The sequence below is a fragment of the Silene latifolia genome, chromosome Y, assembly GCF_048544455.1.
Source record: "Silene latifolia isolate original U9 population chromosome Y, ASM4854445v1, whole genome shotgun sequence".
In the NCBI taxonomy this organism is placed as follows: Eukaryota; Viridiplantae; Streptophyta; class Magnoliopsida; order Caryophyllales; family Caryophyllaceae; genus Silene; species Silene latifolia.
This window is the reverse complement of record NC_133538.1, coordinates 460,242,499-460,253,718: the sequence shown is the minus strand read 5'-3', so window position 1 is coordinate 460,253,718 and position 11,220 is coordinate 460,242,499. Positions and strand designations below refer to the sequence as shown.

Sequence of the window (11,220 nt, the reverse complement as noted above, 5' to 3'; positions counted from 1 at the left end):
CAATTGAGAGGGTTTATCTTGGATTTGTTCGATCGAGTGATATAAAGTTGCTCGATCGAGTGACTAGCTTATATACTCGGGATTTTTATTCCGTGTTAGGTTTGTTTTATGTCAATAATCACTTCCCTATATAAAGGAAGTCGGGATTAGGTTAAAAGACATCTTATCATACTGTTTTACTCTTAATCTCTTCTACTACCTTGTTCTCTTGCCGGATTCTAAATTTCTGTAACATTTCTTCTCTCTTTTTTTTATATTAATTTTCTTTTGCTTATATCTTTCATTATGTTTGTTCTTGCTTCATCTTTCTCTTTTCCTTTATTCATTATTATGTTTAGCTAATTCTCTTGCTAGGATTCAGGGGATTCAATGAGTTGATGTTAGTTGCTAATTAGGGTTGCAGATCTGTTGCTAAAATCATGTCTTTGTTGTTAATCACTACATATAATTGTTCTTGTCTAATTGAGTCGACGCAAATAGGTAATAAATCACGGTACACCTTGACCTAGACCGGGAGGTTGGAATAAGTAAAACCTATAGTGAACATTAGGATGCTTTAGTGAGGGCGGAAGCAAAGCTAATACTGTTTTTAGGGTGAATTGAGACCGGAAGGAGATATTCGTTGCCTCTTAGACCGATACAAGTGACCGATCTGTAACCTTAGCTGCAATTATCTGGCATTCATTGGTGACCCGACAATCCTAGTTCTCTCTCTTTATTGTTAATCCCTTTATTTTTATCGCGCAATTTCTCTTGCCACCTCTCTTAGTTTAGAAATAATACTCAAATCCCCGTTACTCTTAGACTAATTTAAAACAGATAAATCTCATTTTTGCCTCCCTGTGGAGATCGAACCTACTTACCGCTAGCTTCTGTTAGTAGTACTTAGGTATTTATTTTTGGTACAAAACGACCGTATCAGGATTTGACTAGATCATGTTCATTGACTCGGTCTGGGATGTCTCACTTTATGCCCAGACGCGTGGTGGTTTATGCGGCGGAGCGCAAGTGTGCCAAGTACCAGAGCATGTGTGAGGCAGTTGGATATGGGTTTTTACCTTTTTCTTTCTCTTCGTTGAGGGAGTTAGGGACGGATGTTGTTGCTTTGCTCAAGCGGTTTCATAAATTTTATGTTTCCCTGGATGTCGGGGCTCGCGCAACTGCTTTTATTTTTACTAGACTTAGCTTTGTTATTGCTAAGGGAGTAGGTGCCCAGATTGTATCTCGGCTACCCACCAATTTCTTGTAAAATTTGATTTGATCTCAATAAAAAGTTCCGTTTTTTTCTATATATATATATATACACTACTACAATTTAAGGCAAAGAGAACGCACCTTCAAGAACGGTTGATAGCGGAACCGGTCTCTTTGTTATTTAAAGTTTGGCGGGCATATAGGATTCCAATAGAGAACGGTTGTTTGTTCAAACCGTTCTCGTACATTAACAAAGAGAACGGTTAGGTTTGACCAACCGTCTTAAAATATAAAAGAGACCGGTTATATATCCAGAACCGTTCTCCTTGATAAAACAAAGAGCACGGTCCCTATCCTTGGCCGTTCTCTATTAATCCCTAAAGACTGCCATTTACACTTCATCCCAATTCATATCGTCTTACAGTCATCTTTTCCTCCATTTCCTCTCACTCCCTTTCCTCCCTTTCCACCGCCACCACCCTCGTCCACCGTCCCTCGCCTACCACCCTATTTCACCACCCTTATCCACCGTCCTTCTGCCACTATCATTTTGGTACCAACGCAGCCACGATGCACGATAGCCATGACGACAATGGATGCGACAACCACAACACACGACGAGCGTTTGTCGGCGACTCATCTCCTCCTTTGACATTCTTCAGTCTCTTTTACATGGTATAATATTCAACTTGATAATTTCAATTTAATTAATTAGGGTTTCTGGGTAGTCCATTTTTTATTCGAATTAAACAAATTAGATTGTTGTGTGATGCTTGGTATTGTTATTTGAAGTTAAATATAGCATGATTTCTGCTGCGTTTTAAGTATTAGGCTTAAGAATGATTAGATTTGATAATTAGGGTTGATGAAATTAGGGTTTTTCACAGATTTGTTGTGTGATGTTTGTATTGTTATCATGTTGTAGTTGTTTTAGATGGATAGAGCATCGATACTTGGGGATGCAATCGATTATTTGAAGGAGTTACTACAAAGGATAAGTGATCTTCACATTGAATTGGAGTCGACTAATATGATACCATCAACTTCTCATCCTTCCACTCGGATTCCATCAACTCTTCCGTCTTGTGTCAAGCAGGAACTGTCCCCTTGTTCTTTGCCTATGCCTAATAATCAGCCTGCCAGGGTAGCTTTTTTTTTTAATGCTTTATTATGTTTCGTATTGTTGATGCTTTAGTTTTGTTCTTGGTTGAGTCTTGTATGAGACGGTCTCACTCACATGTCGGACCAAATTAAACAGCTGAGCACCGTAAGAATGAATAGTATATTACTACTGAAGCTTGAGATAATGTGGGCTGATGTTTTGATTGATCGTACAATTTCGACCATAGAAGTGGATAAATCAAAAATCAATCTTTCTTCCTTCACTTCACCCATGTGACGGAGATATGTATTCGAAAGTACATCTCCTATTCATCTGTATTCAATTTATATGATGCTGTTGTAGATAAATTTATGTGCAGCATGAATAAAAGACTTGTTTAAACCACCTTACATTAACTTACTGTTAGATCATTTTACCATACCATACCATGTAGTTTGTCATGTTTGTCCTTAGTTATCGTTTTACCATTGTATGCGAATCTTTTGACTAAATTGTAAAGTAGTTGTAAATTGATCTATCGTAAGACAGTTTTAATTGAGACTTACTCGGCCATAAATGCACGTTGAAAAGTAATAACCCAGGATTTCATTAATGGTTCGGTATCATACTTAGGCTGTTCCATTGGGGTTTAATTTGGGTCTTGTGTCGACTACAGATTGAAGTTAAAGCAAGGGAAGGAAGAGCGGTGAATATCCACATGTTTTGTGCATGTAGGCCAGGTCTATTGTTGTCCACAGTAAGAGCTTTGGACAACCTTGGGCTTGATGTTCAGCAAGCTGTCATAAGTTGTTTCAATGGATTTGCTTTAGATATTTTCCGAGCCAAGGTAAGCATTAAACTTCCCGGATAACCTGTAAGCGACAAGTTTATAAAAGCCTTTCCTTCGCTGCTTCCGCTTCTTGAACGCACATAGCTATTGTAGATAAACGCAAATGAAGACTATTGCCGGGTTATTTGATATTTCCCTTAAGCATTTTCATTGACTTTTACAATGGACAATAGTTTGAAAATTTCATGTTCTTACTTCTAGGAATTTGAGGAATGAGGAATCGACTTATCCATGGGCATGGAAGATTTGGCTCCGCAGGTGCTTACTATGTTGTTATGCGATACGCTGAATGCACACTATAGGTAAAGTGCTTTTCTTTAGCCTACATATTATTTTCATTGGAGAGCAAGCTCCTTTGGGATCTTCCTTTCTAGTCTTTTGGGCTGTGTGATTCTTATTGCCGAGTAATATATTTATGTATGTAATTTGTTTGGACCAAGTGGCAAACAATATGTGATACTTCTCTTTAGCTATCCATTAGTTGTTACGTTTTTCTGAGACTAAGGTAGTCTTCATTTGTAAGATTAGTAGAGAACCTCCTTAGTATAAGATACACAAAAAATAGAGCTCGAACAGCAAAAGGTGGTTTGTTTTATGAGTATCATTTCTTTAAGGGTGCCCTTTATTTAACAGACTTTTTAATATTGAAATTATGTGCAGGTCTAATTGAAGAAATTTTTCTGCAGATGATGATTACAATTTTCTGAAGTTCGATTTATTTGCACTATGATGCGACTAAGTGAGGATTGAAGGATTTTTATTTATGTTTTGCAAATGGTAGTGTATCTTCGATATTTGTAGGCTCTTAACATGATACGATTTTGTATTTTTTTTCAATAGAATTTGTCCCAATAGTTCAAATTAAATCAGAAGGTTTTTCTTGTGTAAAAAATTGCTGGAGTTTCTGAATTGTAACAGGTTTAATTCTTATGAGCTATACGATTCAGTCGTGTAGGGTTACGATAAAAATAGAAATATTTAAAAAAAAAAATAACAGGATCAAAGAGAACGGTTAGTACAATCACAACTGTTCTCTTTGAAAAGGTAGAACTAAGGCGCCAAAAAATCTAAAACTCTAACAAAGAGAACTGCCTTATCAAAGAGACTGGTTCTTATATGTGACCGTTCTTTTTTATATATCAAAGAGAACGGTTCTAAAAGGCAACCATTCTGATTGTTGTTACAAAGAGACCGGGTTGACTTGATTTCAACCGTTCTCTTATATCAAAGAGAACGCTTGGCCACAGGACGGTCCAAACTACATAAGAGAACGGTTACAAACCATTCTCTTTGATCATTTTTGTAGTAGTGATATATATATATATATATATATATATATATATATATATATATATATATATATATATATATATATATATATATATATATATATATATATATATATATATAAATTGAATCATGTGAGGCACCCTTCTTATGGTGAGGAATTTGGACTCATCTCATCCATTCAAATATAATTAGACTCGACGCACACGATTGTGCCACATCAACCACCAGTTATAACCCCACCCAAAAAAATATGTGATATCGTTCATTTTCACCTGTTATTTTATCTTCTCTTTTTCTCTCCTCTGCAATTTCGTTCGTTCATCACCATTCTCGCGCAAGATTATACCTTTGTTTTTTTCTGTTCATTCTTCTTTACTCTACTTGTGATTTTCGCTCAAAACTCTGAAAAACCATTTGTGATTACTACGCATAGAAAGTGAAGAGACGAAACATATGAAGAAAAGGAACTAGAGAAAACAAGCTCGAATCGAAAACAAACGAAATCAAGTAAATCAGTGAGCAAAATAGAAATAAAATCATAAAAATACAATCAACAACTTAAATGCAACAAATCTAGAAATTTGGAGCGAAAATCACAAGTAGAGTAAAGAAGAATGAACCGAAACAAACGAAGCTATAATCTTGCGTGAGAATGGTGATGAACGAACGAAATTGCAGAGGAGAGAAAAAGAGAAGATAAAATAACAGGTGAAAATGAACGATATCACATATTTTTTTGGGTGGGGTTATAACTGGTGGTTGATGTGGCACAATCGTGTGCGTCGAGTCTAATTATATTTGAATGGATGAGATGAGTCCAGCCGCCTCACCATAAGAAGGGTGCCTCACATGATTCAATTTCTATATATATATATATATATATATATATATATATATATTTGACTCGATTTTGTATGATTTAATCGATTAATAGCTCATTTTACTATTTAATTAGAAATAATTAATTTTATTAGAATAATTACTAATAATCGTTATATTTCGATAACTTATACTTGTAGATACCCAGTATCTGCACCTTCCAAAAACCACCCGATGATGATCGGACTATAACGTGTTTTTGATATGCGTGCGTGGATTGGCTATACATGAGACGGTTTAATGCACTACTCGAACATGAAAAATGATTTCAAAATTTTTCTAACTTCATTTGCATTAAAATAACCCTATTTAGAGTTAAAACCGTCTTCGGACCCAAAACCGACTCAGAAACCCGCAACTCGAGTCAACCTGAGTCAACCCGAGTCAACCCAAATCTCGAATGTCAAAAATAATGCCATGAATGTCTTCATCATGTCATTTCCATTAAAATGACCCTATTTAGAGACTAAACCGACACCGAGCCAAAAACCGCCTCGAAATTCAAATCCTGACTCACACGGGTCAAACCCGAGTCAAAGACACAAAATACCTACCCCAAATATCACCCAAGAGGAAGCTTACATGGCTAAGCAAACCTCAACGACCACAAATCACAACCAACAAAACATTGGTTAGAACAAATGCAAAATCCAAATTTGCGAAAGCGACAACACACCCCATTGAGTCACGGGCTGGCTCGCGCCTCTTTAGGCTGTCTGCTTAGCCTCTAAGCAAACACAACCAACCTACCATCCCACATTTCTCTATAAATACCCACCATCACACAACACAATCTTGACGCGAGCGTCCTCCCCTTCACCTCTCCCTTAAACTTCTATACTCGACTTCCTAAGTCACAAAATCGACACGTGTTTACGACCTACCGAAAACACAAGCCTTACACATATTGTTTGGTACCGTCGCCGTGCATTCGACCGACCCATTCGACCAACTCAACTAATCAATCAACATGTTTTAATTAACATATTTTTAACTCATTTTCAAAACAAAATCCTTTTTTAAGGCACTCTTTTAAACTTCTTTGATCGTAAGTAGTCGCAACGAGCAAACTGTCTCTAAAGTCGTCTACATCGCAAATATCAATACACGTAAGTTTTAGGGTGTAAATATCTCACTTTAATTCATGTCTTTACTGTTTTTATAAGTCTATAAGTATGAACAATGCATAACACGATTCAAATATAGGTTAGACGAGCCAAAACCGAGTTTTGGCCTGAGACAGAAGCTCCTTGCTATGCAAGGAGCTCGCGCCTCTTATGGGTCTCGGGTCAGACTCATCCGTGTTTGAGTTCGTCTTTCCTTCAACACTTTCTTTTATTCTTACTTCTTTCCTTTTACGGTTTTTACCATTTCAAATGTTTTAATTCATTTTTATGATAAAACATATTTTGGCCATTACAAAAATCATCCTTGGTTCTTTATACCATGACGGTTTATTCCGTGACCCGATGATATTGTTGGTTAATTACATTTTAATGGGTATTTTAACACCCCTTTTCTTTTATTTAGCATTTTTCTCATTTGTTTACATTTGTAAACATATTAGTCATAATTCATAATCATCCTTGGTTCTTTATACCATGTCGGTTTAATCCGAGTATGATGACAAACTTGACTAATTACAAAGAATTGAACTTAACATAATTAGTTCAAATCAAACATTTTCCTTTTACCATTTTATTATGCTTTTCAAAACATGCAAATCCGACAACGAATATTACTAACATAATAGTAATTATTCCGAGTCATGCAAACAACATTTGCAAATCATTCATCACAAATATGGTTTTAAATAACCTTTTCAAAAACCAGGAGACGCCTCTTGGCTTGCCTCATGGTTCGCGCCCCAAGCGGCCCTCTGTTTCCTTTCAAAACCTGGGCAGAGCCCCTTCTATCGCCAATAGGCTCGCGCCCCAATGGGGCTGCCTGGTGCTGTTCTGCCCCGTTTTTAGCACTTGTCTAGGACGATCCCGATTACGGTTAATCCGAATACATGACGGATCAGATTGACAAGCTTACCTTTTTACACTTTGTCATTTGACATCCTTTTTCAATAAATGGATCGTGTTAAACATCGTAATCCTAACTTGGTAAATGGATGTTTAATTTCCGTTTTCACATGCAAATCAATCTAAATCCAACTTTGACATCTTATACTTGATATTTGGATTAACAAACCGACTTAAAAAGCTCACATGTTAGGTTAAACTCTTGGATGCGCATTCATGCATTTTAACCGTTCTATCAACTTTTGCACTTAAACAACCACGATCGATCAGTAGAGGCCGCTAACGCGGGCGGGATTGGGTGTCCGATTAAAGGGCTTCCCAATACGTACCCTCACCCCTTGCTCAGAACCTTTGGATAGTGGATGGCCTTATCCAGGGCGTACGAGAGTCATTTTAGGCATAGAATGCGAAAAGGGGGACGACTCCTTATCTTTAGTATCTATGTCAAACACCGCTTTTTGCCTTGATTTGACCTAGGTATAAAGTGGATTCGAACGGGTTCCAGGCATCCCACAAATGCTTGGTGGCGACTCCGAACATCTCTACATCGTTTCGCGGCCCTTGCCGAGACGATACCGACCGATCTAAAGCGATCCGGTCGAAAGCATTTTACGCCGCCGAGCGTGGCTTTCAAAGAGACCTCTGCATGTCCACAGATTGGCCTGGCGTGCAGGTGGCCCGTGACCGCGGATCGGCTTACGGCCCAAATCCGCAGACCGAGACGTGGCCCATGTCCACAATACTGCTCCTTTGTTGTGTTGATTTTGTAGGAACTAGTTCGTGAAAGAATATGGGGAAATCGAGAGTCAAAGGAATATAGACGGGTGCAAGGCAGAATGGCATGCTGATTAAATTGAAGAGGCTTGAATTAAAACCTAAGTCAACTTATCAAAGATCTACAACCCTCACTGTTTTCGTTAACTGTTGCTCAATTACAATATATTCTCACCATTATCAAGCACCATTAAATGCCATCAATAACCAACAACCAGCCCACCACGGTTTTTCTCGCATCGCTGCTCCATTCTGTTCCCACCGGACCACGCATAATAAGTCTAACCCCACCATCCTTGTGATCGACCTCGACTTAACTTACTATACTAGTTAGGTATTGAGTTATAAATGTGTTTGATAGGGTGTGACGACTTTACCCTCATAAATTATCGCTATAGTAAATAAATGATTAGTAAAATGCACGACATTAGCATAACAATTGCAAATTTTCCAAAACTCAAACGTATTCATTGAATACTTCTTGAAACTTGACCGTGTGAAACAACCAACATAAGAAGTTAACCAATCTTCTAATCTGGGGGTTTTCTTGATGGAACCGACCAACACAAGAGATGGGATCCTAAGACTAGACCAACGGGTCCATTGTAACACCCCCATACACTTACTGCCTTTCCAGGACCACCCAATGCATGTGAATGATACCATCTCGGTTATCCGAGACAATGTATATCAAATAGACAATAAAGAAACGTACTTTATTAAGTAAATTTAAAGTGATACATGTCCAATACCAAAACTGTTAAAGAAAATACAACTGTTTCCCAAAAATGTCAAACCAACTAAAGTAAATAAATGTTTAACGACACAACGGAAGACATCTAGACATCTCGTGATGACTCAACCCAGCTATCCATGCGCGTCCATCTCATACCTATTCAATAACTGTTCACCACTCGTGAATGGATCACCAAAGTTTTCAAAACATTTGAACGGGGTGAGTTACTGATTACACAAAAATAACACAACAGAAATAACACAACAATCACCCAATCTCCATCATAACTCCGCACACCAGACTACACACAAAAGTGTGTAGTCCTGCCAGAACACCCATTTCAACAAGTATTCCACACCGCCAGTGGGGGATCGCAACCTTTCCCACATAAGCCCCGCTCATCTCATCCGAGCGATAACTCATATTCCTTAATGTGTACATCCCCTCTGTGGCGGGTTTCACAGAGGGCAAATCAAGGGCGTGAAGCCAATCCCGTAAGTGACTTCACTCAGCCGAGGACGCAACTCGAGTACCACAGACAAACAATCACAACCAACTACATTATACAACAACAATCACCAATTACCAATTCCAATACAATATGAACCAACAACAATAAACAACCATCAACAACATCATGTAATCAATAACCGAGTAGGGAAACCCTACCTGGAATAAGCAACCATGAGACCATCATAAGAAGCAAATCAGTAATGCTCCTCTATGAAACCTCCTCCTATAAACACATATTCATACAATTACCATCTAAACAACATAATACTCCCAAAACCCCCAATTCTACCCAATTAGGGTTTTAAACAAACTCAACGAAACAGTATAAAAATTATACAAGAATCTTACCCTTGACGCGATGAACTCAACGGCGTAAAGAACACGACGATCCGACAAACTTAGCCTTTTGGATTTGATAATAACGCGAAGAATGAAACAATGTACCCTTTTTTCTCTTTGAAAGGTTTTTAGAAAAGTGAAAAATGATTAAGAAAGATGACGGAACCCTTAAATACTAATTGCGCGTTATTAACAAAACCCGGCTAAAATAACCCGTAAGACAAACTTACTCGATCGAGTAAGTGACTTACTCGATCGAGTGCCCCTTACTCGATCGAGTGTCACACGTACTCGATCGAGTACCCATCAGGCAGACTACTATTTCCCATAAAAACATACTTACTCGACAGAGTAAGCCCCACTCGATAGAGTACTCATAGACATAGAAAATCGTAGTATTACAGTCTTCCCTCCTTAAAAAGAACTTCGTCCCTGAAGTTCAACCCATACATAAAAACAAAACATACTAACTCAAAACACGACACAACAATGCAATTAAAACTCAAAACAAAACTCCCAACCGCAACTCAGCCCGACTCAAGGCAACTACTAACATAAACCCACACCAAAACCTTATGCGACCATCTCCTACCCCCCTAAAAGAAACATGGTTACGTCCCTGTAACCACACATGCCTGATCAAAAAGAGACGGTTACCGCTCCCTCATAGCCTCTTCCGCCTTCAAAGTAGCTTCCTCAACCTCATGGTTAGACCATAGAACCTTAAGCAACACTGTTTCCCCGCTCCTAGTTTTCCGAACCTTGCGATCAAGAATCTGTTTTCGCACCTCAAGATAAGACAAGGACTTATCCAACTCTATGTTCTTCACCTCTAGCACATGTGAAGGATCACTCACATAATTCCATAACTGAGATACGTGGAACACATTATGCACCCTATCCAAAGCCGCTGGTAACGCTAACCGGTAAGCAACCTCACCCGCACGATCCAAAATCTTATATGGTCCGATAAAATTCTGGCTCAACTTCCCTTTCTTACCAAACCTCATAACCCCACGCATAGGAGACACTTTCAAAATAACCTTGTCCCAAACCTTAAACTCTATGTCACGGCGATGTAAGTCTGCATAACTCTTTTGTCGATCCTGGGCCGCTTTCATCTTTTGTCTGATAAGCTTAACATGTTCTATTATCTCCTGTACCATCTGTGGTCCTAAAACTACTGCCTCAGCTCTATCATCCCATCAAATCGGACTCCTACACCTCCTCCCATACAAAGCCTCGAACGGTGCCATCTCAATACTCGTGTGGTAGCTGTTGTTATAAGAAAACTCAATCAGATCCAACCGATCCTCCCAGCTACCACCAAACGCCATCACACAGGACCTCAACATGTCCTCCAAGGTCTTGATAGTTCTCTCTGTCTGCCCATCTGTCGCAGGATGAAAAGCTTTACTCATCTTGAAAGTAGTTCCCATCAAATCCTGCAACTCTCTCCAGAACCAATCTCGCGTCTCTATCTGACACTATATCCTTAGGCACCCCATGCAAA

At 38.6% G+C, this 11,220-nt stretch overlaps 1 protein-coding gene across 2 annotated transcripts; it reads left to right on the top strand.

Moving 5' to 3' along the window:
• The first annotated feature begins 1,610 nt into the window (after positions 1-1,610).
• Positions 1,611-4,046, top strand: LOC141627103 (transcription factor SCREAM2-like). Of its 2 annotated transcripts, XR_012536664.1 has the most exons (5): positions 1,611-1,869; positions 2,120-2,338; positions 2,973-3,143; positions 3,348-3,448; positions 3,807-4,038. XR_012536664.1 is itself a non-coding variant. In XM_074440574.1 (4 exons), the coding sequence occupies exons 2-4, from the start codon at positions 2,129-2,131 to the stop codon at positions 3,360-3,362; spliced, it is 396 nt and encodes a 131-aa protein (XP_074296675.1). In that variant the 5' UTR covers positions 1,611-1,869; positions 2,120-2,128; the 3' UTR covers positions 3,363-4,046. The 2 variants fall into 2 exon arrangements, 1 of the variants encoding a protein (XP_074296675.1); XM_074440574.1 differs by having other exon boundaries at positions 3,348-4,046.
• The last annotated feature ends 7,174 nt before the right edge of the window (positions 4,047-11,220 follow it).